At 43.1% G+C, this 23,601-nt stretch overlaps 1 protein-coding gene across 3 annotated transcripts in view; it reads left to right on the forward strand.

Annotated features, from left to right (window-relative positions):
- The window catches only part of adkb (adenosine kinase b), a 131,449-nt gene that overhangs the window by 33,649 nt on the left and 74,199 nt on the right, over nt 1–23,601 (forward strand). For all 3 annotated transcript variants that reach the window (XM_085466419.1, XM_085466417.1, XM_085466418.1), the window contains 2 exons: nt 16,472–16,644; nt 21,282–21,390. In XM_085466419.1, the coding sequence (XP_085322545.1) occupies nt 16,472–16,644; nt 21,282–21,390 (282 nt within the window). The remainder of the gene's footprint in view (nt 1–16,471; nt 16,645–21,281; nt 21,391–23,601) is intronic.

Consider the following 23,601-nt stretch of genomic DNA (forward strand, 5'->3'; position numbering starts at 1 on the left):
CAAGTGTTATTTGGGCTCTAATTAACACTTTCAACCGGACAGGTTTGCTCTCATAAAGCAGTTCAACATTTTTGAAAACGTGGTGGCTAATTACTTGAGCGTGGATATAATGAATCAATTACAGATTCAGTTGTTGAGTCTTTAGCGCTGGCAATGTTAAATTGATGCGGGCTCGGCTCTCAGATTAGTCTGTAGACAGCACAGTGCAGCGCTAGGATCATTCCACGTAATGTATATTTCATCAGCGTACCTACCCTCAGTACATTAACTATGATTGTTTGTTATTTGTCTGCCTGTGTTTTCGCACTGCTGTTTCCTAGCTGCTTGTTTTTATTCAGCACAAGACAGCAGCCAATATTCCTCTTGGCCTTTTCACCACAACAGTACAAACCAGTCAATATTGGCAGGAGAATATTTTCCTGCCCCAAGTTGACACACTATCAATACTTGAGGATGATAACAGGGGCCAGGGTAAATGAACAGAGATCTGCAAAGAAAAACTAAACCTGAGACCTCTTTGTGGTGCGAAATTGGCCACCACAAAGGAATTAATGACGGATCCTTCCAGCATAATTGTCTAATTATGCCGGGCAGATGGGGCACTGCTTTAACTAGGACACATTGTGCTACCTCTCCAGACTCTCCACAACAAAAGGCAAACCAGTGTGACAGCCTCTTCAGCAGTGAGTGGGAGGGAGAGTGAAAGAAAGAAAATGGAGAGAGTGTAGCGGAGAGGAGGCGGTGGGGGGAAACTGGGTCTGTCACTAAGCCATTCCTCCACTCGATATGTTACCACAGAAACAAATGTATGGTGTAAACACTGCGTGGATCACAGCTCCTGGGAGGTGAATCACTGCAGTGTAATGAGGTTGGTTTACATGCTGCTTCTCAGCTTCCCACCCAGGCTAACTCAATACTTAAACCCTCTAATTAAAGAGAATCGGCCACTCGATAATTGATCACATTGGTTGCCTCGGCGTACGCCTGCACTGTGAGGCTTCGTGCCACTGTTTATTAGAGCTGTCTGCCTGCTTTGTCTCCTGGGAAGGAGAAGAGAAGAGAAATGTTGCAGGGGAGGGGCAGGTGGGGATGAAGCGAAGGTAAACATGCAAAGAAATTAAATCTCTGCTCTTGAAAGGTGTTGTTAACGTAGCTACGGGATAGAATATAACATAACAGTTAATGTCTCAGAGGACCATCGGGAATGTCAGGTAGCGGTAAAGCTGCTAGATTTGGAGTCATTCCTTCAAAAGAAAGCAGCCCTTGATTTAGCTTTAAATTTTACAGAGTGTCTCCCGGTCATACATTTCCTTTTTTATTTGAGTATGTTCTGAGGATGCGATGCTCAAAAGATGTGATTGATGTGCTCTTGACATTGTTCATGGATCAGAAGCTTAACACATCTAATGTAACAAATCAATTTCAAAGTTTAATAGGCTGTGATATCACAGTGCTACAGTTTATTCTGTCTATTTCACAATAGATTGCGTTTACTCCTTATATTTCTAATACAGTACGTACCGTTTAAATTTGACCACCTTTGCCCTTTTTTAAACTTGTGGCTTAGATGTTCTCGACTCATCTTTTCATTGCTGTGTTTTGAAGCAGGTGCACAGGAAGCGACAGGACTGACTATCGAGCATCTTCGCCACCTCTGACTTATAGATTTCCTCTGACTCCCCGTGACGTGGGGTAATTGCAGAGTTTCAGAAATTGATTAACGGAAAGTAAATGTATCATCAAGGCCAGGGCTGAGTGGGAGTGGATTGACAGTGTTACATGAGGTGAGGTGACAGAAGGAGAAATGTGGCTGCTGGAGGAGCATAGCAGCTAGTAGCATGTGTTTGTGGTAAATGGGTCTAGAGTACACCTGCAGAGCAGACAGAGCAGGCTATTATAGACAGGTCAGAGCAGGTGTGGTGGAGTCGAGGAAGAGGTACAACTACAGGCACTGTGCTGAAAGCTCTTTTCGTTTGTTCATTTGCTACACTGGGCTCACCATCGACTCAGCAGTGGAGTGTCAACTGCCAAAAACTACACCCAAATCAGTTATTAGCCATTTTAGATAACATAGAATTATAACCACTGATTCTCTTTTTAAATGATTCTTTAATAGTGATAAGTATGAAGGTATACCAGGTATAGAAGCATGCTTGAAAGAGGAAAAAAAGGTGATGCAAAGGTATAATTAAACCACATCCATTAGAATGACTTTTGAGTGGAGTTGCCATCATTAGATTTGTTCTGTAAGTTACATCTCATTTGTAATTAGGAGCTTTACAGCGACCTGACCTCAACCTCAGACAAATAATTACAGTCTCCTCAGCCTGATGTTTTTGTGCAGAATGATCTGATCAGTCTTTCATGTCTACATTGGCAGCAACCCATTTGGCACCTCACCAGATAGAAACATATTATTACAAAGTGGGTGTAACTTCCTTATGCCAATCACAAAGTGCTGGTTTGGCATTTCTGAATTCCTGTAGCTGGCAGCTGTTAGTGATTTCACTGACAACCTTTTAAAGAAGCCTACTGGGGCTTTCCCACCATTAACAATGATTAAAAATGACTTAACTGAAAAATAGAAACCCCTTTTACATGTAATGCAGTCCAACACAAGAGTGCTTTGTGATTTGGTTTTTAACCGTTCTTGGCACTGCATGTTTTTAAATACAGGCAGATAGAATATTAGAAATATTAAAGCGTATTAGCACAAGCTACACGCTCAAACCACACTTAAGAGGTGAATTAACAGCACTCTGAAAAACAATTAAAGATTAGATAGCAGTCAGATCATGCGGCGCTTTGCCACAGCTACGCAATCCTCTAATCCTCAGAATATCATCATATTTAAATGTGATTTTCTTAATGTATGTTGTAAGAATACCTTTATGTTTTTAATAGAGATCTGAATCTGGATCGAGATCAGAAGAGAAATGGGAAGCACAGCATATGCAGTATGTGCTGAGATTTATTTTCAGCTCATGAGAGGATGTCTGTCTTGAGTTATGAAAGCATGTGTGGCGATTTTCTATTTTTCTTATTATCGTAAATCCAACGTAAAGACCAGAGCAGATATCGTCTGTGTCTCTGAAGCCTGTTGCAGCGTCTTCCTCATTGATGGTACCGTACCTCGACTCTTGTCCTACAAACTCATTGCTGGGGGGACGATGAGCAAACTGTAAGTCACTGTTGCTTATTTTGAGTCAATCTCATACACACCATCTGGCTATAGTAAATACTTAATAGAGCAACAAATGCGTGTTAATTCACAGCTGAAAATAGTCCCCCACAAATACACTATTAACTCATGTTTTAGTAATTTTTTCAAAAGCAGACGGCGCTGCTGTTTTGCAGTTTTGCAGTTTATTTATTTCTGATCCTGTGCTAAATAAGACTCCAGTCGCACAGGCCTAGAGACCGTTTGACAACCACCTGTCGACCACCTGTTACTAGGGAAATAATGCTGAAAGTTGGTGGTTGTTGCTAGGTGAAATTGGTTGCCAAAGCCCCGGTTACACAGGCCTAGAGATCTGTTAGCAATCTCCTGTCAACCAGGGGTCGTAATGGAAATATTTTCATTTCCTGACTTGGTTGATAGCACTCAGTATTGGTCACATATATTGAGCTGCATTGCAGTTGGTGGCTAGCAGGTTGCCATGGTCACCTGTAGTTTGCATGGAAGATGGCAACTGGTTTGCAAATACTCTCCAACTAAGTTGCTGATCGCAGCAGTAAGGCATAACTTTTAATTAGAAGGTGAATGTTGTTCATTTCCAATTTGATTTGATATATTTTTATAAACTAGTCAAAGTCAAAGTAAACGTTATTGTCATCTCCACTATATACACTGCAGCATATAGAGAGACAAGACGACGAAGCTAAAATAAACTAAAAGAAACTGGACCAGAAACATAGTTTCACTGAAAAAAAAACCTCCTGTTACATTTATTAAATATTTGGCTGCTTTGAGTTATTATTTTTTCTGTATTGCTTTGCACTGAATTACAATGTACAGCTCTTTTATATTGTATGATTCTCATAAATCTTGAGTTAAACTTGTTTTTCTGTCCTTGAATTGTGTTTTCTTGTATTCTGAAAGCAGCTGCGTGACAGCATTACCCCTGTCATAGATCGGCCTACAATATTATATACTAACACGATATTAACGCAGTATTAATGCTGCTTATATTAGAGGTCACATCCATTAGCCCTGAAATATAAATAATGGTGTAATGATTTTCTTTTTTAAAATCTAAGTTGATTTCTATTTAAGTGTTTAACACTATAAGAACAGCTGTTCTCTTCTGCTTGTTTAGTCTTTCTGCAGAGGTTACAAAGCAAAGTGAAGTTTATTGAACTTAGTATCATTCCGCACTCACTGGTTTTTATTTCAAGGGTGTGAGAGACGCAGCACTTCCCCCTGGCTCTGAGTACATCCTCAGTGCTGTGTTATTGTAGTGGTGACCTTGGTTCTTCTCTAAAAGCCTTCTGTCAGTGCAGATTCTTACAGGCACACAGCCCTGTACTGTTGGCTGAAAACTCATTGAATCTGCTTCGCCAAAGCCAACAGGGCAGAAGGGTGCAGGTGTTGCACTGAAATTGGTTTGCTTTTTGCTTAAAAAATAAAGTGTGCTTCACCCAGAAAACCTCTCTCTCCAAACACGCTCTGTAACCAGAATCTGCTAGCCGTGCTCCACTTTGGGGTTATGGTTTCACTGGAATTAAAAAGTCTGTTTACACTGTGTGAAACAAATATATGAATTGGATTTTGATACTAGTCTGTATATATTTGGGTTATGAAAACTGCTCAGACTGTGATATGTGGCCATTCCAGTAAATATGTGTGTGGGATGGGAGTTAGGTGAATCAGTCTTGGCCCACGCTTCGTGTTTTTATTTTCTTTTTTTTTTAAAAGAACATTACGCGACTGTGATTTCAAGGAGAAAATAGCCTGAATGAGATCGAGTTCTGTTTTTTGGCAGAAGGAAAGGCTTGTTGGCACACAGAACAATATCTAAATAGAAATCACATTTTTCACTCAAGTTAGATTTAGCAGGGAGTGCATTGTCCTCCTTTCTGGCTCAGAAACTTTGCTGTCTAAAAATGTTAAAGTCGTAGTCGCAGAGTTTCGGTATATTAAAATCATTGGCGCGCAGGGTGTTATATCTGGCAAGGAAAATCCATTTTGAGAGCGTGTGGAAATAGTGTATATGTAAAGAGTGTCTACCACAGACCTTGGTTTCTTCTCTTAACCTGCAAAGCATTAAATAGGTCAGTAATATTTCCCTTCTTTTTCTGCGGGCTTTGTAAAACGCACAGGATACAGGGCCCAATCATTAGCATGGATGGAATCCAGAGCATTAATGGCAACCAGGCAGAGTCGAATGACATTGTTATTGCAGCCGTTCCCGAGAAAGCGAGGGGAGCTGAAAATTTATATTTGATTTATAGCCGGGTTTGAATTTATGCTCCGGCTCTCAATAGGAAAGTAAGTGATCTTCGCCCGGCTTCTCACAAGAGAGGGCCCCACAGCATCTGGCGCTGGAAACATCTCTGTATCAAACAGAGTTCCTTCTAGTTTCTTTTTGCAATGCTTAACCACCAAGAATTTTACACCTGTAGGGGATATAGTATTACTATGTTTATTGGACCGGGTTCAAGTCTGAGCCTTGAGAAATTATCAGACGAGTGAAATGAGCCACGCTTTGTGGGAAAAACGTCGTGCAACAGGTTTCTAGACGCACTTTGTATTGTGCTCCAAGTGATTACCTGCTATTTGGCGCTATCTTCCAGAGACGAAGCGAAGTCATTATTTACCTTGATTTATCATTGGCTGAATGGCAGTTGATAGCTTGAGTGTCTACTCAGTATTGTAAGCACTATGGCATGGATATAAAGATCTCTGATTTGCCTGCAAGTGCTGTTATTTATTGAGAGTTCTTTCTCTAACAGCAGGTTGACGAGAGCAGAAATATACTGCTTACCGTCACTGTCAGTGTGCTTTTGAATCCTTGAAACATCGTATCTTCACATTATTATCTGCTTGAAGTGATGATACAAATACCATTCTTTATGGTTTGGTAATAACTGCCTTATTTTTCATAGGGACACAGAGCATTATTTATCACTGGCAGTGTTCATGGGGATTAATGATGCATAACTCTGTTGGAGTTGTCTGGCATACAGCACCAGCTGAAGGAATCTGGAAGGTTATCAGAGCAATAAATCCCAAGTTTTTCTCCGTTGTTTGTCACGATGCACTGCAGCAGCCAGTAGTTATGACCGTTCCAGTATGTTCTCGTCCTCTCCCTCTCTCTGTAAGCAGTCAGAAAAATAACACAACTTATTTTTTTAAGCCGCCAGATGATAAGGTGGAATTTGAGCGCACAACCTCAAAGTTCAAAGCGGGCAACAGTTTTTAAATCTCATCCTTATTACTTTGACTCTGCCTGCTTCCAGCTGGATGATTGGGCGTAGATAAGGAGCGCACCAAACACTCTCTACCGCTGATGTTCGTTCTTGGCAATGAGAACGCGAGCACAGTCTGTTCAGTCTTGCATTTTAACTGTTTTGTCAATTGCCGTCATCCACTTGTGTTATGTCTATAAACTGAAAATTAAATTAGGTGTGCAGACTGTTACACGAGTTCAATCTATACCCGCCCAACAGCCACACCAGTATTTCTTTCATCATGGCTTATTTTCTCTGTTTAATTTATTGAATAAATTACCCCTTTAACTTGTCAAGGAGGAGGAAGTCATTCATGCATTGTCCATGATCTAAGCAGAGAGGAAGATTCAGTCTATTAGTGCAATGATAGGGCCTTTACTGCAGTGAGCTCGCTGATTGAATGGCATCCTTCTCAAGGTCAGGCCGGAGCTAAAAGCTATTTTCTGCTTACCTGTGCAGCCAGCCGGCCACAGAATCTGCACACAAACTGCCTCCACACCAATGAGCTTAGTAAGCGGAGAAGCTCATCACTGATATTTCCAGCTGGTAACATGAAGAGAAACCTCTGCGCCTGCAGGAAAGGACACAAAGGCATGAGTAATATGATAAGTGCGATCTCTCTGCAGCACGTAAAGACATTAGGAATTTTGTTTTTAAATCCGCACCGAGGGTCCAATCATATCCTCCCATTGTGTCCTTGGTAAGTAAATCAGTGTTAAATGTGAATCACTTTCAGACTGGGTCACAGGTCAAGCTGGAAGCACAGCTGTTCCATCAGCTGTTTCAAGGCCTGAATTTCCTTGGCAACACAAGTCTGTAGCTGAGATAATGCAGCACGACCACCATTAGCAGAAACTGTAATCTGCCCGTGTTCAGGGTTTGACTTCATGCATGCCTGAATTACTGCTCCTGGTAATCGAACGTTGGATCTTTTGGGAAACACTGATTTATAGTGTCGGAGAACAACCGTCGTTCCTAAATGATTTCGCTCATCGCTTCATGTTCATGCAGATGATAAATTGTATCACAGAATGCAGTCACAACACTCATTAAAACTCACTTTCTCCCTGCAGCACTGTTTAGAAGTGAATTTTCTGCACTGCCACATTGAATTTATTCAGGCCTGACCTGCTCTAAGCCTCAAACCGGCGCTGTCATTTGGCATAGGTTTAAAAAGAAAAGAAGTCTTTTGGGTAACACGGATCACCCGCACTGTCACTGCATCTGGGGGGGTAAGGGGAGTGCCGCCACCAGCACTGCCGCCGCCTCTGCGAGATCAAAGCCCCGTGCAAATCCGCCATACTTCGTACATGGAAGTTACAGAAGCGGGACCCAGAACCGATTCACCTGTGCAGGGGCCGAGCACAGCTGCACTCCCACCAGCTGGAGCCCACAGACCACAGATAGGATTAGCGGCTTTAGCTGCAAAGGTCCCTCATCATCTCCCCGCCTGAACCTTGTATGGCAACAAACCCCTGCAAACACAAATGCCACTTTATGATCTCTTAATAATACCCCCATCCTCACTTCATGCACACTCAGGCTCGGTAAATCAGCTCATGTTCTTTTATAGCCCCCATTGTCTCTGCAGATAAAAAGGACAACCCACCAGTCTGGGACTCCCAACCCATGAATGTGGTGTGGAGGTATTTTTTCTCCTTGCTTCCCCCTTCCCCACCACTCCTCAGATAAGTATCACCATGCAGCCATTGTGTAGCTGCTGCCTGGCTTCTGTATCCAAGCTCAGCCCCTCATGCCTGCCAGGTAAACCCGTCTGCCTCTATGTTGCTGCGATAGGGGAGTTTGGCTCTGACTGACTGAAACAACATCACCTTGTTTATCCTGTAAATAATTCACTCCTTCCGGGCAACAGAAAACAAAATCAAGGTTGTGTGTTTAACAAGGGAGGCGAGGAATGAGAGGAGCTAGGAAAAAAAAAATCAGGTGTTTCCTTTTTAGATAAACTTGGCGCCTGGAGACAGCGACACATCCCTGATTCCTATGCAGCGCAAAGATGCTGCAGTGAGATGTGTTAGGTGTGTGTGTGTAGCGTGGAGAGGGGGGGGGGGTTGTTGTGTGCTCACTGAACTTGCCCTTTGATAGCTCTCTGAAGAGGGTGCAGAGATACTGTTGGGGACATTCTTGTCGCGTTTAACATCAGAACCTATGGAGTGTGTCGGCGCGTCGTCGGGTTTGATGTTTATCTTCGGGGGGCTGTTCCTGGAAGCTGCCCCCCCGCCCTCACCCCCCACCCCTTTTGTGACACACGTATGTGTACATGGACACGTGAGCCACCACTGTTTGTTTGGGTGGTTTTTTTGTTGTCTGGACTCATTCCCCAGGGGTGGTTTTGCTACTACCTAGAAAAGCCAGACTGTTTATTTCCCCGTCACTTGGAGCGTTCCATTTATCTGTTTTAATTCAAGTATAAAAACATGAATTCATAAGGTAACACCATCGATACAAGAAAAACAGAAAACATGTGGAACAAATTCAGACAAACATTCAGTGAGACGTAAGGATGAACTTGGTGGTCGAAAGGTTACAGTCGTCACAATCTCACAAAACATGTTTTTGTCCCTAACTTGCCCATTTTTTGTTTGATCCTAAAGTGTACTGCATTGAATAACGTCTGGCTATTATTCAAAATCATACCTCGGCAACCAAATTGGAGATAATGGCCACACTTTGTAGCCATTGTGTCTTTATCTCACTTTGTAATTTGATGTTGATGTCAAAGCTGTGGGTGCCAGGTTGAAAATGTACATTGTGTACATTTTTAGCTTCTTTGCATTAACTTTCATATTTTAAGTGACGTCTACTACAATGGCTACAGCTCTGTGTTCTGCCAGAGCCAGCTTTATTGGCCAAACACCGTCTTTTAAAGTTTTCACTAATAATATTCGGAGTATATAGGAGTCAGGTGGTAATTCTAAATTTTAATATACCATGACATGGTGGCACATGGCTTTGGTGCTTCTATTAAGCCTTTTCTTCACATACAGAGTGTGTCGGGGGAATGTCACATCTGCAATTGTTCTTTCTGACTTGTAGCACACAGCGGGAGACATGTTCTCACCACTCTGGTTTAGGCTTAAAACCGGAGTATTAGGCTTAAATTTTTCCTTTTTGATAAAGCTTGTAGTTAGGGTCGGATCAAGGGATCCTGAACCCTTCCTTAGTTACACCGCATTAGGCCGTGGCTGCTGGAGGCTTCCTGTGATGCGCTGAGTGTTTTTTCTTCACTTATCCACCACTTTGAGTTTATTCATTAGTTATTATTTATCCCTGGCTTTCTTCCACTGCATGTTTTTGTCCTGTCTGACTCCGCTAACCTCCAACTGGTCACTGCAGATGGCTGTTCCACCCTGGAGTTTCTTCCTGCTTAGAGGGAGTTTTTCTTTCCCACTGTTGCCAGTCTTGAATTTGATAAAAATTTTTACCCATGTGGAGTTTACATTGAGAAACTGGAAGGTTAAAGATTGCTTATGGAAATTTGTGCTCTGGTGTGCATCTCTGTCAGGCAATACCTAGAAAAGTTCAAGGCTACAGTGCATGTTTGAAACTTTATAGACACTTTATAGACAAAATCATGTTTCTCTTACCTTCTCTTATGTGTGTTGAGTACATATGCAGAATAATAAAAGTATAGTGCAGGAGCAAAGGTATATAATCTGTCCACAGCCCTTCTGTTGCTTGTGATTAAAATAACACACATTCATCGTCTTAGGTGGGAATCAGCATTGAAATTAGTGGTTCTTGGTTAATTATGTAATCTTGTTTTGGCCTCAAGTGTATTTGCATAACAGTAGCTGATGCAAATTGATTTGCATTTGCACTCTATTATAATGCAAAGTATCTAATGAGGAAGCATCTAACAATCCTCATCGTGTTCAGCAGTTTAAAAAATAGCGAATGGAGACTACAGTGCTCCTATGGAGTCATGTCATTACTTTTGCTTTGTGTTTTAATTCCCACTTTCCGTTTGATTGGAAAAGCACAAGCTTGTTCACAAAGTTTTGATTGCTTTGTTCTTAGTCACACCCATTAGTATAGTCATTACTCACTTCTGATTCCCAGGAGGAAACTGTTTTCCAAGTAGTTAAAGTCCCTGTTTAATGGGATTGATTAAGCTGAGGCTCGGCTCTTTTAATCTCTGTTGTTGTTAAATATGTAGTGTCGGAACAATAGGAGATGTATCAACGTCCAAATACTTACAGATTGCACACTACATTTGAGCATCAGTGGAGCATCAGTCATCTGTGTTGTCCTGCAGCCAGATCCTAAAGCCGCATGACAACTGTGAAACATCCATTACAAAAGCAGACTTCAGTGGCGAGCCTCACCACCATGCTGGTGTGTCAGCAAGGGACGAGCGAGGCACTGAACAGAAGACAACTATGATCTGGATATTTGAAGCCGATATTGGGCCGGTTTCCCGTCAGGCTGCATGCTATGCCTTCCCTTTGAGTGTTGATTGCAGACAGGAGAGTGTGGTTGACTGATCTCAAAGGAAATTACTGGAGAGAAGGCTTATCCATGGCTTTGACTGATAATCAGCTCATTATCGTGTTGATCATTTACAGCTCTCCCTCCCGCATTCCCTCTATTCTTTTAGCTGTGTCACTAAAGCAGAGCACAGAGATTTTTAATAGCTTGGCAAGAAGCCTGCTGTGCTGAGGGAGTTAAAACAGCCATGCTAGCCCTGGCTAGTCTCCACTTTTTACACAGTACAGGTCCCCACCCCACTTATCAACCCTCTCAGGGAAGAGAAAAAATTAAAGAAAAACAACAACAGCAACAACAACAACATATGCAACCCCAGTGCGAGCAGTGCCCTAGCACCCCAACATGGCTAACTGTGCATGAAATTGAACTGATTGGAGTTATTGACCAGAAGGCTCCAGCCCCTGAGAGAACAGGCAGGAGGGTGGGGGCGCCTTGTGTGTTACCTGATTGAGTGAAAAATCCTCAGCCGGTTGCTTTGATGCCCGGCACTTTACAGCAAAGAGTGATTTAATGGAAGCTGCCAGACCTCATCAATGTCAGCACTCGTGGTAAGGGCCCTCTGCTTCACCAATACTTTATATATAAGCACCTTCCATGTCAGTCGCTGATGGACAGATGCTTACTAGTTGTTTTAACTGCACGGTAAAAAGAAACGCTGATCGGCCTCCGCCTTTAGCTCCAAAAGAGGGGCTTTGGAGTGAGAGGAGGCTGTTATAAGCCACCCTAGCGAGCAGAACCCTCGCCCTCAGCTATTTTAGGCCTCTATAAATAGCCCTATTGAATTTTTGCTGAGGTTGATAAGCCTATAATTAATGTGACCATCATTAGGCACGGTCAAGTTCTTCTCAAGAGGAACTGCTAGTGAGGTGAGGCAAGGAGAATGGGGACTTCTCTGTCCTTGTTTTAAGGATGAACTGAAACAAGTGACAGCCACTCAGCTTCCCCATGATGTGCAGGCACCACTTTGTTGTAAAGCTGCAGGATAACACACAGCGGCGTCTATCAACTCCCTGCAAAAAAAAAAAAAGGGGGGGGTACTGTGCTGCGACTTCAGTAGATCTGAATTGCATTGGAATTGCATCATTAATAGAGCAGAAATTCTTCCCAGCAACTCCAGGAGAGTACATTGACCCCTGAGGGAGACTAGAAACAAGACAATGTTTTTACAGCAGGAATATCTAACTAGAGGTCCCATTACTACTTCATCAATATACAGCAGCGAGTGAGGGAGACGATGGGAGGGGAGAGTTGAACACAAAAAAAGGGGGGCAGGAAAAGAAGGGGGAATGTAATAGCTTATAGTGCTAATGGCAGCCTGAGCACTCAAGTCCCAAACATTCAGCCGTCTCATCTCATCTGGGCTGTGTAATTGCCCTCCTGGAAGCCGCCACGCGAAACGGCTGCTTCTGTAGTGAAGAGTGGCAGCTGCTGGGTGTTGAGGAGCGGGCCTAGGTCAGATCCCCAAATGGGGCTCCTTGCAACCATGAGATGTCATAATTAATAGCTATCTGGGTGCCTGGGGGCCAGTTTTGGGTAGGTTTGGGAGAGTGTATGTCGAGGGGGGGGGATTATTTGGCTAAATGGAAGCCAAATAGAAAGAGACGCCAGACGTATTCTCCACTTAACATAATGTACACTTATCACCGCTTTGCCTGTAGCGAGTGAGCCTGTGCATCATCTTACCGCCTGCGTTTCATGGGTGTTTTTCTCTCTTGTTTGCATTAGGTTTCCCTCCTGTATCGAAACGCACCTAAAGATATGTTGCTTGGGTGCGTCATGGGAACTTATTAATCTTTGGGGACCAGTGTTCTCCCAGTTAAGTAAATATACATGAGCTGCTGCGCGAGATACAAGCTCCCAGCACCTCCACAAAAATCTGTTACTTCAGCTTCCCTCTTTCTTCCCATCTTCCTCCCTCTTTCTCTCTCTCTCGCACAGTCGCTCTCTAACATGCCGCCTGGGGGCAAATCTCACTCTGTCTCATCTGCTGCTTAATTTCACTGGAGCGGCCCTCAGTAATGAAGCGCCTTGATGTACATTTGCCAATTCCTGCCTCTGCCACTGCGATATAATTGGGATGTGACTAAGCATGAATACCCAGCACAGGGTTGGTTGACCTCTCGGCGACCCCGCGGAAAGCGCTTTTGTCATAATGGAGGTATTATCTCACATAATCTGGGAATGGAGAGGGATTGTCTGCAGGGTGCCAGGGATGGAAATGAATTGATATAACTCCCTGCTCCTGCATACCACGGTGAAAGAGGGGATGGAATTTTTTTTTAGCAAGATATTTTTTTTCTCTTGCTCATAATGAAGACATTTTCTGCTTATCTATTGGTGCTTTGTGTTTATTGGAGTAGCAGAGCAGCTTCTGGCAAAAGCATGGGGCGTTTTTTCTTTTTGTTTTTTTAGGAGGGAGTTTTGATGTTGTGAAACTAAACAGGATTTGGCTTTTTGTGTGTACGTGTGTGTACGTCAGCCTTCTGCCCGTGTAGGTGCACTGTGTGCTCACGTTAGTGTGTACTTATGTCTGTTAATGACCCTGTAAAATGACAAGCTGAGCTGGCAGTGAGAGTACAGCCGACGGTCAGAGAGAGACAGAGCGAGAGGGAAAGTAGGAGAGTTCAGAGGGAGGTGTGATGAGGGGGGGGCTATGTTCACGAGGTCGGTGGTTGCTGTGATTCACCGTACTGTCATCAGAGGGACTGAGGCCCCTGAGTGGCCCTCTCTATTCCCACCTGAGAGCTCTGCAAATGGAGGGGCCGCGCTGTCATTATTTACAGCCCGCAGCTCCTAACCTTGGATTCTGCGCTCATCGCGGCGAGGGGAAAATCAGATTGGACTTGACGTGTACCCGAGCCAGTGACCTTGATAAGTGTGAGGTGCCTGCAGCAAGAGGTTAGGGAAGAAGAGCTCGCAGCCGTGCGCACGCATGTACACGTTGGTGTGTTTGTGTATTTCGGCCAGGTGGGGAGTTGGAGGCATGGTTGAATGACAGAACCATGACTCAAGATGACACGTTGGTAGGGCGCACTCACGGACCAAGATGCAGCAGGCATGTGTGACATTATAACTGTTCATTTCCTAAGGCCTAGTCTGGAAAATAAAAGGCGATTATTTATTTTTCTGAAAAAAAAACCCACCACAAAAACCAAAATCAGCTGTTGTGAATTGTTTTGATAGTTGCTCAAAGGTTTAGTGGTGTGACAAAAGACGATGCTAGGGATAGAGTGAGATGGAGGCACATGATCCAATGTGGTCACCCCAATAGGATCAGCGGAAAGAAGAAGATGATGATCCATTGACAGCACACAAAAAGAAATACCTGCTAATTAGTGTGAAGTAAAAAACTAAAAATAATAAAAAAAATTATTGATTTTATTCACAAAAAGTGAAGCACAAACTTTTGGGATAGGCTGTTAGTGCATATTAGTTCCAAAAGTGACAAACACAACTTAGAGGTCAAGATTTAATCAGATTCATAACAGGTGAAATGTAGCCACGCCCCTTGCAATGCTAACTTTAAAGTTGCAGTTTATAAAATCTCGCCATGAGATGTCAGTAGATCCCAGATTGCAGTCAACTGAATTCTATTTTCCTAGCCCTCCCAATTCAAGTGCATAATCCTAGCAACTCTAGCCGTTCATCTGTAGTGAGTGTAGGCCGTAAGTACGCTGTTTACCTCAGCTGTTAATATGTGTCCATGGCTATTTACTCTGGAGGAGGCTGTGAAACTGTGTAATATTTAATTCAATTCAATTTTATTTACACAGCACCAAATCACAACAGTCACCTCAAGGCGCTTTGTATTGTAAGGTAGACCCTACAATAATACATACAGAGAAAAACTCAATCTTATGAGCCCCTATGAGCAAGCACTTTGGCGACAGTGGGAAGGAAAAACTCCCTTTTAACAGGAAGAAACCTCCGGCAGAACCAGGCTCAGGGAGGGGTGGCCAATGTTTGCCTGCTTTAGCTTCTAACATTGTTGGACTCTTCTCTCAAACAAAGTGAGAATGTAGTCAAATAGTTTTTTTTAAGGACACTAGAGCCTAACATTAGCTAACATAACGTTAACTTGTAACCAGCTGTTGTTGTTGATGTGTAGCCAGCTCGTTATCTGGAGACCGGAGGGTCTGATGTCTAATCTGCTAATTACATTTTATTTGGATGCCGGTGTTGCTGTTTCTTCACGTTTTTGTTTCTCTGGCAAAGGAGACCCCTTCTCAGATAACAAAAGATAAGTATGATCTTTCATATCTTGAGGCTCAAGGTGCAGACACAAATTAATATTGACCTCCACAGCATGCTGTGCCTGCAACTTCTCTCTCTCCTTTTGGTGTAAAACACATTTAGGTGGAACGGTGATGTCCATCTCTCCCAACGTCTGTTTATTGGAGAGTTCATTAATTTATTAGAAAAGACATACAACAAATAAGTCAAAAATCAACGTGTATTTATGAGTACAGCTTTCTTTTTGTCTCTTAAAAAGCTTAAAAATTGACTGGCCTTTAATAGAATGCTAACATGGGATTTATGCCATCCCTCGCGTTAGTCATGAAGAGGTAAATTGGCTGTAAACAAGGCAAGAAGTTTTCTTTGTTTCATAAAACAGAGATAGATAGTCAAAAAACTCTATGCCCTGATCAGCTGCGCTTGCAAATTGTCAACCTTAGTCTGGAAACACAGGTGAGCTTTGTGCGATGTAATGAATCTTTTCCTGGATATTTTTATTTTTATTTTTCCTCCTTATTTTTTATTTTCATCTGAACTACTTACCTGGAGACCAGAAGGGTGGGGCATAGGGGGAACGCAAAAAAACAAAAAAAAGAGGAGAGCTTCTCTAGACGGTTGATGAAAATGCATTTTTCTTCCCCCACCGAGACGCTGTTTGGTCGTGTGAAATGATTAATTTCACACATATACAGGTCATCCCCAAAAGCAGCAACATCTCATTCACAAGGGGCCCCCGTCAGCAACAAAACAGGAGTCTGCAATAAAACGAGCAAACAGCAGCACGTACTGTACGTCAATAAATCTTTGGAGGTTAAACCTGAGCGCTGTAGAATTTGAGCAGCCCCCACCCCCTTTTCCCTCATCAGGTAAAAGTCACTGAGTACATCAAGACTGTCAGGACCAAAAATTGTCCAGCGAGCAGTTCGGGGAGTGTCCTGCGGTAGCGGCTGCATACTCTGTCACACACTCAGAGTCTGTGTTTGCATAAGAAGGATGAAGCCTTGAATTATGGGGTTTGTGTAAATAAGGAGATGAGACTGTTTTTAGCACACATGGAGGAAGGAGTGCTTGGATGAGAATAGTGCCTCTGTGCGGAGTGGAATTGGTCTTGGGCTGTTTACGACAGCTCGCAGCCCTCATATATCACAAGCAGTATGTTTGCTGTGAAGCTACAGTTTGTGTGCCATCTGCCTTAGCTGAACTTGACCCCTCAAACAGACTTATATTTTGTAAACTGAGCTCTGTGTAACTGTTTTCATTTTCTCCTTCCCAGTGGATGCTCCAGAAGCCCCATAAGGTGGCTACCTTCTTCGGGTGCATCGGGAAAGACCGCTTTGGCGAGATCCTAAAGAAGAAGGCCGAAGAAGCCCATGTCGATGCCCATTACTATGAGCAAAACGAGGAGCCGACTGGTACCTGTGCAGCCTGTATCACGGGAGACAATAGGTTTGCAACCTTTCATTTATCCTTGACCAAGGAGTAACCTGTAACCCGGCTTTAAGAGAGTTTTTTTGGTTCATTTTGACTTCCACGGGCAAGCAGTTGACTTCTCGGGGCTAGAAGTCATAACAGGGAATCATAGCTCAGCTCACACATCAAAAGGAAAAGGAACAGCTTGAGCCCCCACTCAGTCTCTGCCGTCCCAGTGGGTTGTCATCCATCTATAGGCTGACAGTAGCAATGTGTTAGGGATGCCTGGGCTATCCCAGTTCTCACCTGTCAGCCTTCTCGACTGTAAAAGGGGCTTTAGCCTCTCTGGTGACTCTCACGCCAGCATCGTCGGGTCACAGCCTACACACACACACACACACACACACACACACACAGATACACAAATAACACTAACATTAAGGGCTCCAGTTCATGATAGACCAGGTGTGGATCAATAACCACCTCCTTCAAACACTCCCTTCCTTTACAGCCCTTTATCCGCTGTTACTGGAGTTGTCAGTCAGTCAACGCCTGGACCCTGACCGCCCCGGGAGTCAGCCCTGCTGAATGGTCTTAGTGGGATTGTTTGATGTGGGCTCTGACACCTGAAAAGGTCAGGTGCCGTGCTCAGGGAGACGAGCTCTGTAATATTTCTTACAGGTGTTTAACAGACAGCTCAGGAGGCCAGAGGAAAGGTCGCCAGCAGGGCCAGATTGGAAGGGTGATGGCTTTGAAGTACTGGGAGCCAGTGTGTCACAGCCCCAAGGCTTTGATTAGTGCAAGTCTTCAAAGATACAGAAAAAAAACCTGCCTCCTTTACTAAAATCTGACAGTTTGAGTCCCAATCTGTGCAGATGCCCTACGTTGAATAATCACATTTTAGCTATTAAGAAATTAGTTTATTAAAATCTTACAAGTGTAATCAGGGGTTCAATCAGCCAGTCTCTCCAGGAGCTCTGAGTTTTTGCATAGTAATTGCCGCAAATTTCTTTATATCAACTTTTCAATGCAGAAAACTGCAATAATTTGTGCAGATATTTAAAATATTTAAATATTTTAGATTGTGTGAAGATCTTGCTGATAATTTTCACGTTTAAAAATTCCCAGTTTGGTGAAAGATGCTGCTAGCCTGTCAGCAGTTATTTTCTGTAGCTTAGTTTTAAGATGACCTTAGCATAACTTAATATATTATTAAGCACTGGCAAGAACCTCTGTAAATTAATTGCTTAGATTCATTACATTATTAATACTTAAAGCCATAGCTTATTTATTTATCCATCTAGATTTCTTTGGTGTGAGTTGCCAGTTTTGGAGATATTGTTGCAGAAATGTCTGGCTTCTCTTGAATGTTGTGGAAGTTAATAATGTAAAAGTAATGCCTATTTTCTCTCTGCCAAACTACACCCAGCAAATATATCACTTTACAAAAGGAATGATTGTTGAAGTGAACAATGATGCGCACTTCTGTGGCTGGAGGGGGTGTAGTTCAGTAGAAGGGAAATTACAAATACACTAAACACATGACGACTAGTTTGTGGATTTATTTTTTATTTTTTGGAGTAATCAGGTCTTTCTAAAAAACAGATGTAAATACGATGAAACAATTTTGTTCAATTTTATTCATTAGAAGGCAGATGTTGCTACAGCTAATATCTTCAAAGCTGGGTGTCTCACAACCAAACAATGGAGATGAATAAATGGCACTACATGCCAGTGGAAAAACTTGAGTATTTTGTTTATGAGGGTGAACCGTTCCTTTGTTGTGTTGCCAGTTTGTTGGAGTGTACACAGCCTGTTCACCACATTCACTGGTTTTCTATAGCATAATTGCTACAGTTTCACAAGGGAAAACAATAGTTTGAGACCGCAGCACGACCAAAAATGCAACAACTGTGTGCAATGAACTTGTGGTCTCTTTGGCTTCGAAATTTTTCTTTCGAAGATGAGGACCAGGTCTGCAACCACTCACAGTCAGCTGCCATCTTCAAAGTGACATTCGTGCGTAAAGATGGGATGAAAAGGCGATACGATGGAATCGGGCTGCTATCGGTTTGCAGCTGACTGGCGTCAAGTTGATAATTATGTGGAATTTCTTTGTGATAAACTGAAAAGAATCACAAATCTGTTGCTGGTCACATACACAGAAATTCACATTAACTACTTACATTCAGAGCAGAGCCAGAACCTCATCTGAAACAGAAATGCCTTCACAAGCCATGTTGTTGCTGCAGGGCGTTAATTTAACTGCAAAATGACACAGCCACTTGGTAACTCTGCACTTGGGATTTTCAACATAGCATTTCAAAACATACCAGTTTTCTTTAGAAAGCGTAAATTATTTCTGCGTGTACACAATAACAGAATTATTTCAGATAAAACCACTCAGGTCAATATTATTAAACACCTGATCTTTTTATTGAGCCATGGCACAAACCACTGCTGTGCAATCATGTGCTTTAACTTGTAATGCTCAAAGCTTATAAAATCAAGTTGAAACTGAGGGTTATCTTCTAGCTTACACACAGTATAAAAACTTTAGCAATGGTTTGAGCTCTCACTTGAGAAAACATCATGCCAAAAACAAAAGAAACCAGTTCAGACTTTATCTTTAGTTATAGTGTTTCCAAGTGTCAAGAACTGGAGTGAGAAGTATCATCAAGAAATTTCAAAGAAGGCCACACAGTACAGAACAAGCCTGGCAGAAGTAGGAAGCGGAAATTTCAAAGATTCTGGAAAGAAAGCTAGTGAGAGATGTGTCTAAAGACCCCAGAAAAACTGCCGAGACACCATTGAATGACTTGAGGAATGAAGTCAAAGAAAACAATCACTAAAACCCTGCACAAGAGGAACAGCAAGGAAAACTCCACTTCTGCAGCAGAAACACTTTTAAGCCAGAGTAAAGTATAGTAAGCAAGAATATGCACACTGGAAATGTGTCCCTTGATCAGATGAGACAAAACTAGAGCTCTTTGGCCACAGAGATGCTGCTGATGTTTGGAGATAGAGAATGTCCCCAGTAGTGAAACACGGTGGTGGGAGTATTATGCTGTGAGGATGCCTTAGTGTGCCTGGAAATGGGAATCTCGTCAAGGTGGAAGGAATCATGAAGGAAGAAGGATACGGGAAGATTTTAAAAGAAAACCTCAAGCAGTCAGCAGAAAAACAGAGTCTGGGTCATCGCCTTGTTTTCCAACACATCAACGTTGCTCATGGTGAAGAACTACCTCCAGAAGATTAAAGTAAACGTTACCGACTGGCCTTCATAAAGCATCGTCTTGGAATTCTGTAAGGTCCGTGCCAAACTATCATCGGATCTAGAGGAATTTGAGAGATTCACCAAAGGCAGTGAATCTGTCCTCATCTGTAGGAATATAACAAAAAAACAAGCAACTGTCAGCCAGTAGAGTCGAGTCTAGTAATGCAAAGACAGGCGTCTCATAAGAGTTGCGCTTATTGGTGCTGGTTGACAGATTGACTTCAACCTGTTCACAGACTGTATGCGCTTATAAACCAGATGGCAACTATTTGCAAACCTTCACCAATCTGTGTGAGAGCAATTGAAGTCTCTCCAAGTGTTTGGCGACAGGTTTCCTCCAGCTGACCCGTACTATTGAAAGTGGTCGCACATTCAATCTCAGCTATTTTCACTCTAGTTTGACTGAGTTATAACAGAAATCGATGCGTGACAGTTATTCCACTTTGATAAAACTAGAAATCATTCCTCTGGATTTCCTAGTTTTCTTTTCTTTCCTTTTTGTTAAATTCCTAATGAGCATTTTAACCTGGAGTGTCTCACTGTGGCATTTCGGCTTGTCCTCTTAAATATGTCACATCATAATGGTTATTTGCTCTGCTCACGTCCGTTGGACTTTCTCAGTTAACAACACTCGTTTTGTCTGTCACGCTCGTAGCAACCTTTTGAGTCCATTACGGCAGCTCCGGTCAAACACGGTCCCAATTCAGCTGCCATATCGTAGCCTTCATCATCACACGCTGATCAGCTTAGCACACTGTTACTCTTTTCTTTGACACTAACCACGGAGAGCAGCTTTTTTTTTGCTTTTTTTTTCTCGCCATGTGAGAACAGACCTTCGTGTAGCAACACCCTCCTGTCATATGGTCGCCTAGCAGTTTTCGCCTAAGTAGCTATGATGGTTGCACTCATTTTGATGGCCGCTCATAAAGATACAGCGCACGAGGACTGGCTAATGAGCTGTGTTAAGACAATACCACCTGCTTCACTTTCCAGCTCCCACCACTCACTACTCAAGTGTTCATTTAGTAATCTCTTTCTGTTGTTTTCCCACCCTTGTTATCTATGCAGAACTTTTACAGGTGATAATATGATATGAATAATTTTAGGGTGTCTCTCTTTTGGCTTTGAAAACCCCTCAGCTTGTTTAATCTCCTTTCTTTGGTGTATTTTTTCTTTTTGAGATAGCACCGTTTTTTTAAAGAAAGGTCAAAAAAAGAGATCCAGATAGACTTTAATTCACCTTGGCTCAGACATTCTTAGGAACTATTATCATCCTTATATATCACAAAAGAACAAAGGAAAGTCTGAGGCCTGAGTGTTTTTTAAGGATGTTTTTGAGACAAAATTAAGATGGATGATAAGCGAGGCAGAAGATTTATGGGGTCTGTCTCGGCAGGTCCCTTGTTGCTAACCTGGCAGCGGCAAACTGCTACAAAAAGGAAAAACACCTGGACCTGGACAGCAACTGGGAGCTGGTGAAGAAAGCCAAGGTCTATTATATTGCGGTAAGTGAGACCCTCTACATTCAAAATGACTGTTCCCCAACTCCACTGCCAGAGGAGGACAAAATGTTAAGAGGCTTTATTCAGGAAATGCCTCAGCACGCCTTCTGCATTGTCAATATATCCATTCATCCTTTGTCGAGTGAAATGAGCTATGTTACCTATTGAGACAATACAGCTCCATTTTCCCCCTATTTTTTTCCCCAGGTCTTTGTGCGCGAAGCTGCAACATAGTGTGAAATTGTTCTACATGTAATGCATTCATTCATTTCTTTTAACGTGAAGACAGGCCAACAGGTGCTGTGAAAGTGTGAAAATTGATTATGCAAGTTCATTCGGTTTTAGCTCCCAACCCCCCACTCCCACACAATCTTCTCCTTACAGACAAAACACACGCACAGATTGAGGAGGACAGATGTGCGCTTAGATATTCACACACGCTCGAGCTGCGCCCACTGAGGTAATGTCTTTACTTACAGCTTCTGGAGTGGGATGGCCTGCTATGCTCATGTTTCACTGTTTGGGATTATATTTAATTCCGGCAGATCGACATTTTCTCTGATCTCAAGTCAAGACGATAGCCCTGAAATTGCGCTGCATTCCACGTCTTTAAGCAGTTCATTATCAACATAAATCAGCATTAGTGCTCAGCATTCAGCATACTCCTTGGCATGTTGTCCCAAGTGATATTCCCAATTCCCCCCACCCACCTCCCCATTGCCCACAAGTCCTCTAAACACGAGTGCATCGCAGTGCAATAATGATGGAGGTTTCATAATTAGCCGCCCAGTCGAAGAAACAAATACCAAACGAAAAATTGTTTATTAGAGGGGAGGAAAAAGAATCTTTCAGTGGTCGTGCCAGAAAGCAGATCAGTCAGTCCATCCTCCAGAGTTTGTGTGGTCTCATTTTTAGCCTCTGCTTCGCATTAGCAAACATGGCACATCCTCTGCAAATTGGCAGTTGGGTTTTGCCCACATCCGACAGCGTAGCGCGCAGGGGAAAAGCTTCCGTGGGATTTGGAAGGGGGGATAGAAGGGCCACAAATGGGTGTTTGTCAGTGCTTGGAATCTAAAACGTGGTGTTCAGCGTCCCTCCTGGGCCTCTTTGTCAAAACAGGGGGATCATTCGCTTTATTAGAGTCCCGTTCGCACTTCTAAAGTACTTAGCCAGATACACTGCCACAGCTATTCCCACTTAATACTGTGTGGCGTGTCTAGACCAGCGTTCACTAAGGCCTCCTCTCTCCATTAACCTTGTCGAGAGCACTCAGATGTATTTACCCAATTTACGGCCAGATTTTACATCTTCTCCCTCTCTCCCGCTCACTGTACCAACCTTTGCTATGCATTAATGTGCTTTGTTGATTTTCATTAAACTACTGCTGTGGTGGTATACGTAGCTTTGTTCGCTCTAATCTGTAAATTTAATTACCGGAAAGCGCACAAGAGCGTGCGCGCGCAAGAGTGTGTGCGTTCGCGTTCTGTTTGCTCGCACATGCCTCTGTGTTTGTCTGAACATGCGTGTTAAAGAGGTGATTGATGAATCCTGGCAGAGGCTCTCAAGGTGCCTGCTACTATGTGGTGTGATTGGATGAAAACAGAATTATTAGAGGGCTTTTGCAGCCAGTCTGGCTCATCCAGCATCAGCAGCGGCAGCGGCGGCGGCGGCAGCAGCAGGGCTGGTGGCAGACACAGAGCAGGGAGGCAGCACTGCCATTTCTCACAAAGAGAGAGAATGTTGAACTCCTGCCAAATGTTTGGTGGCAGGCTGTTGCTAGGAAATCTGGGTCCTTAGGCAAATCATTGCACAAAGACCAATAACAAAAGCATGAGGGGGAAGAAGGAATAGCTAAATGCATTTCAGGCAGAGGAGATCTCTCTTTTTTTTTTCAATGCCGTCGCTGCTGCAGTGATGTGTGCAGTTATTTCATTCCCCGACGACTGTAAACATCAGAAATGGAGGGTGATGTATTGTAAGAAGGGGCGGATGGGGGGGGGGTGAGTGACTCTAATTGGAGGGGGTGATGTGTGCATGTGCACACTGGCCCAGTTAGCCTCTTCTCCCTCTCCTTTTTTTTTGCTCCCACTTTCCTTCCATCCCCATCCCTTTACCCCCCTCTTCATCCTCCTCTTTTTCCTTTTTATTCCTCCTTGTGTCCCCCTTCTCTTTTTCTCTAGTCTCTCAAACACACACACACAGATGCTGTTAAAC

This window comes from Copadichromis virginalis, linkage group LG8 (genome assembly GCF_057382275.1).
Source record: "Copadichromis virginalis isolate Kocher_CV1m ecotype Utaka linkage group LG8, C_Virginalis_male_GT1.1, whole genome shotgun sequence".
In the NCBI taxonomy this organism is placed as follows: Eukaryota; Metazoa; Chordata; class Actinopteri; order Cichliformes; family Cichlidae; genus Copadichromis; species Copadichromis virginalis.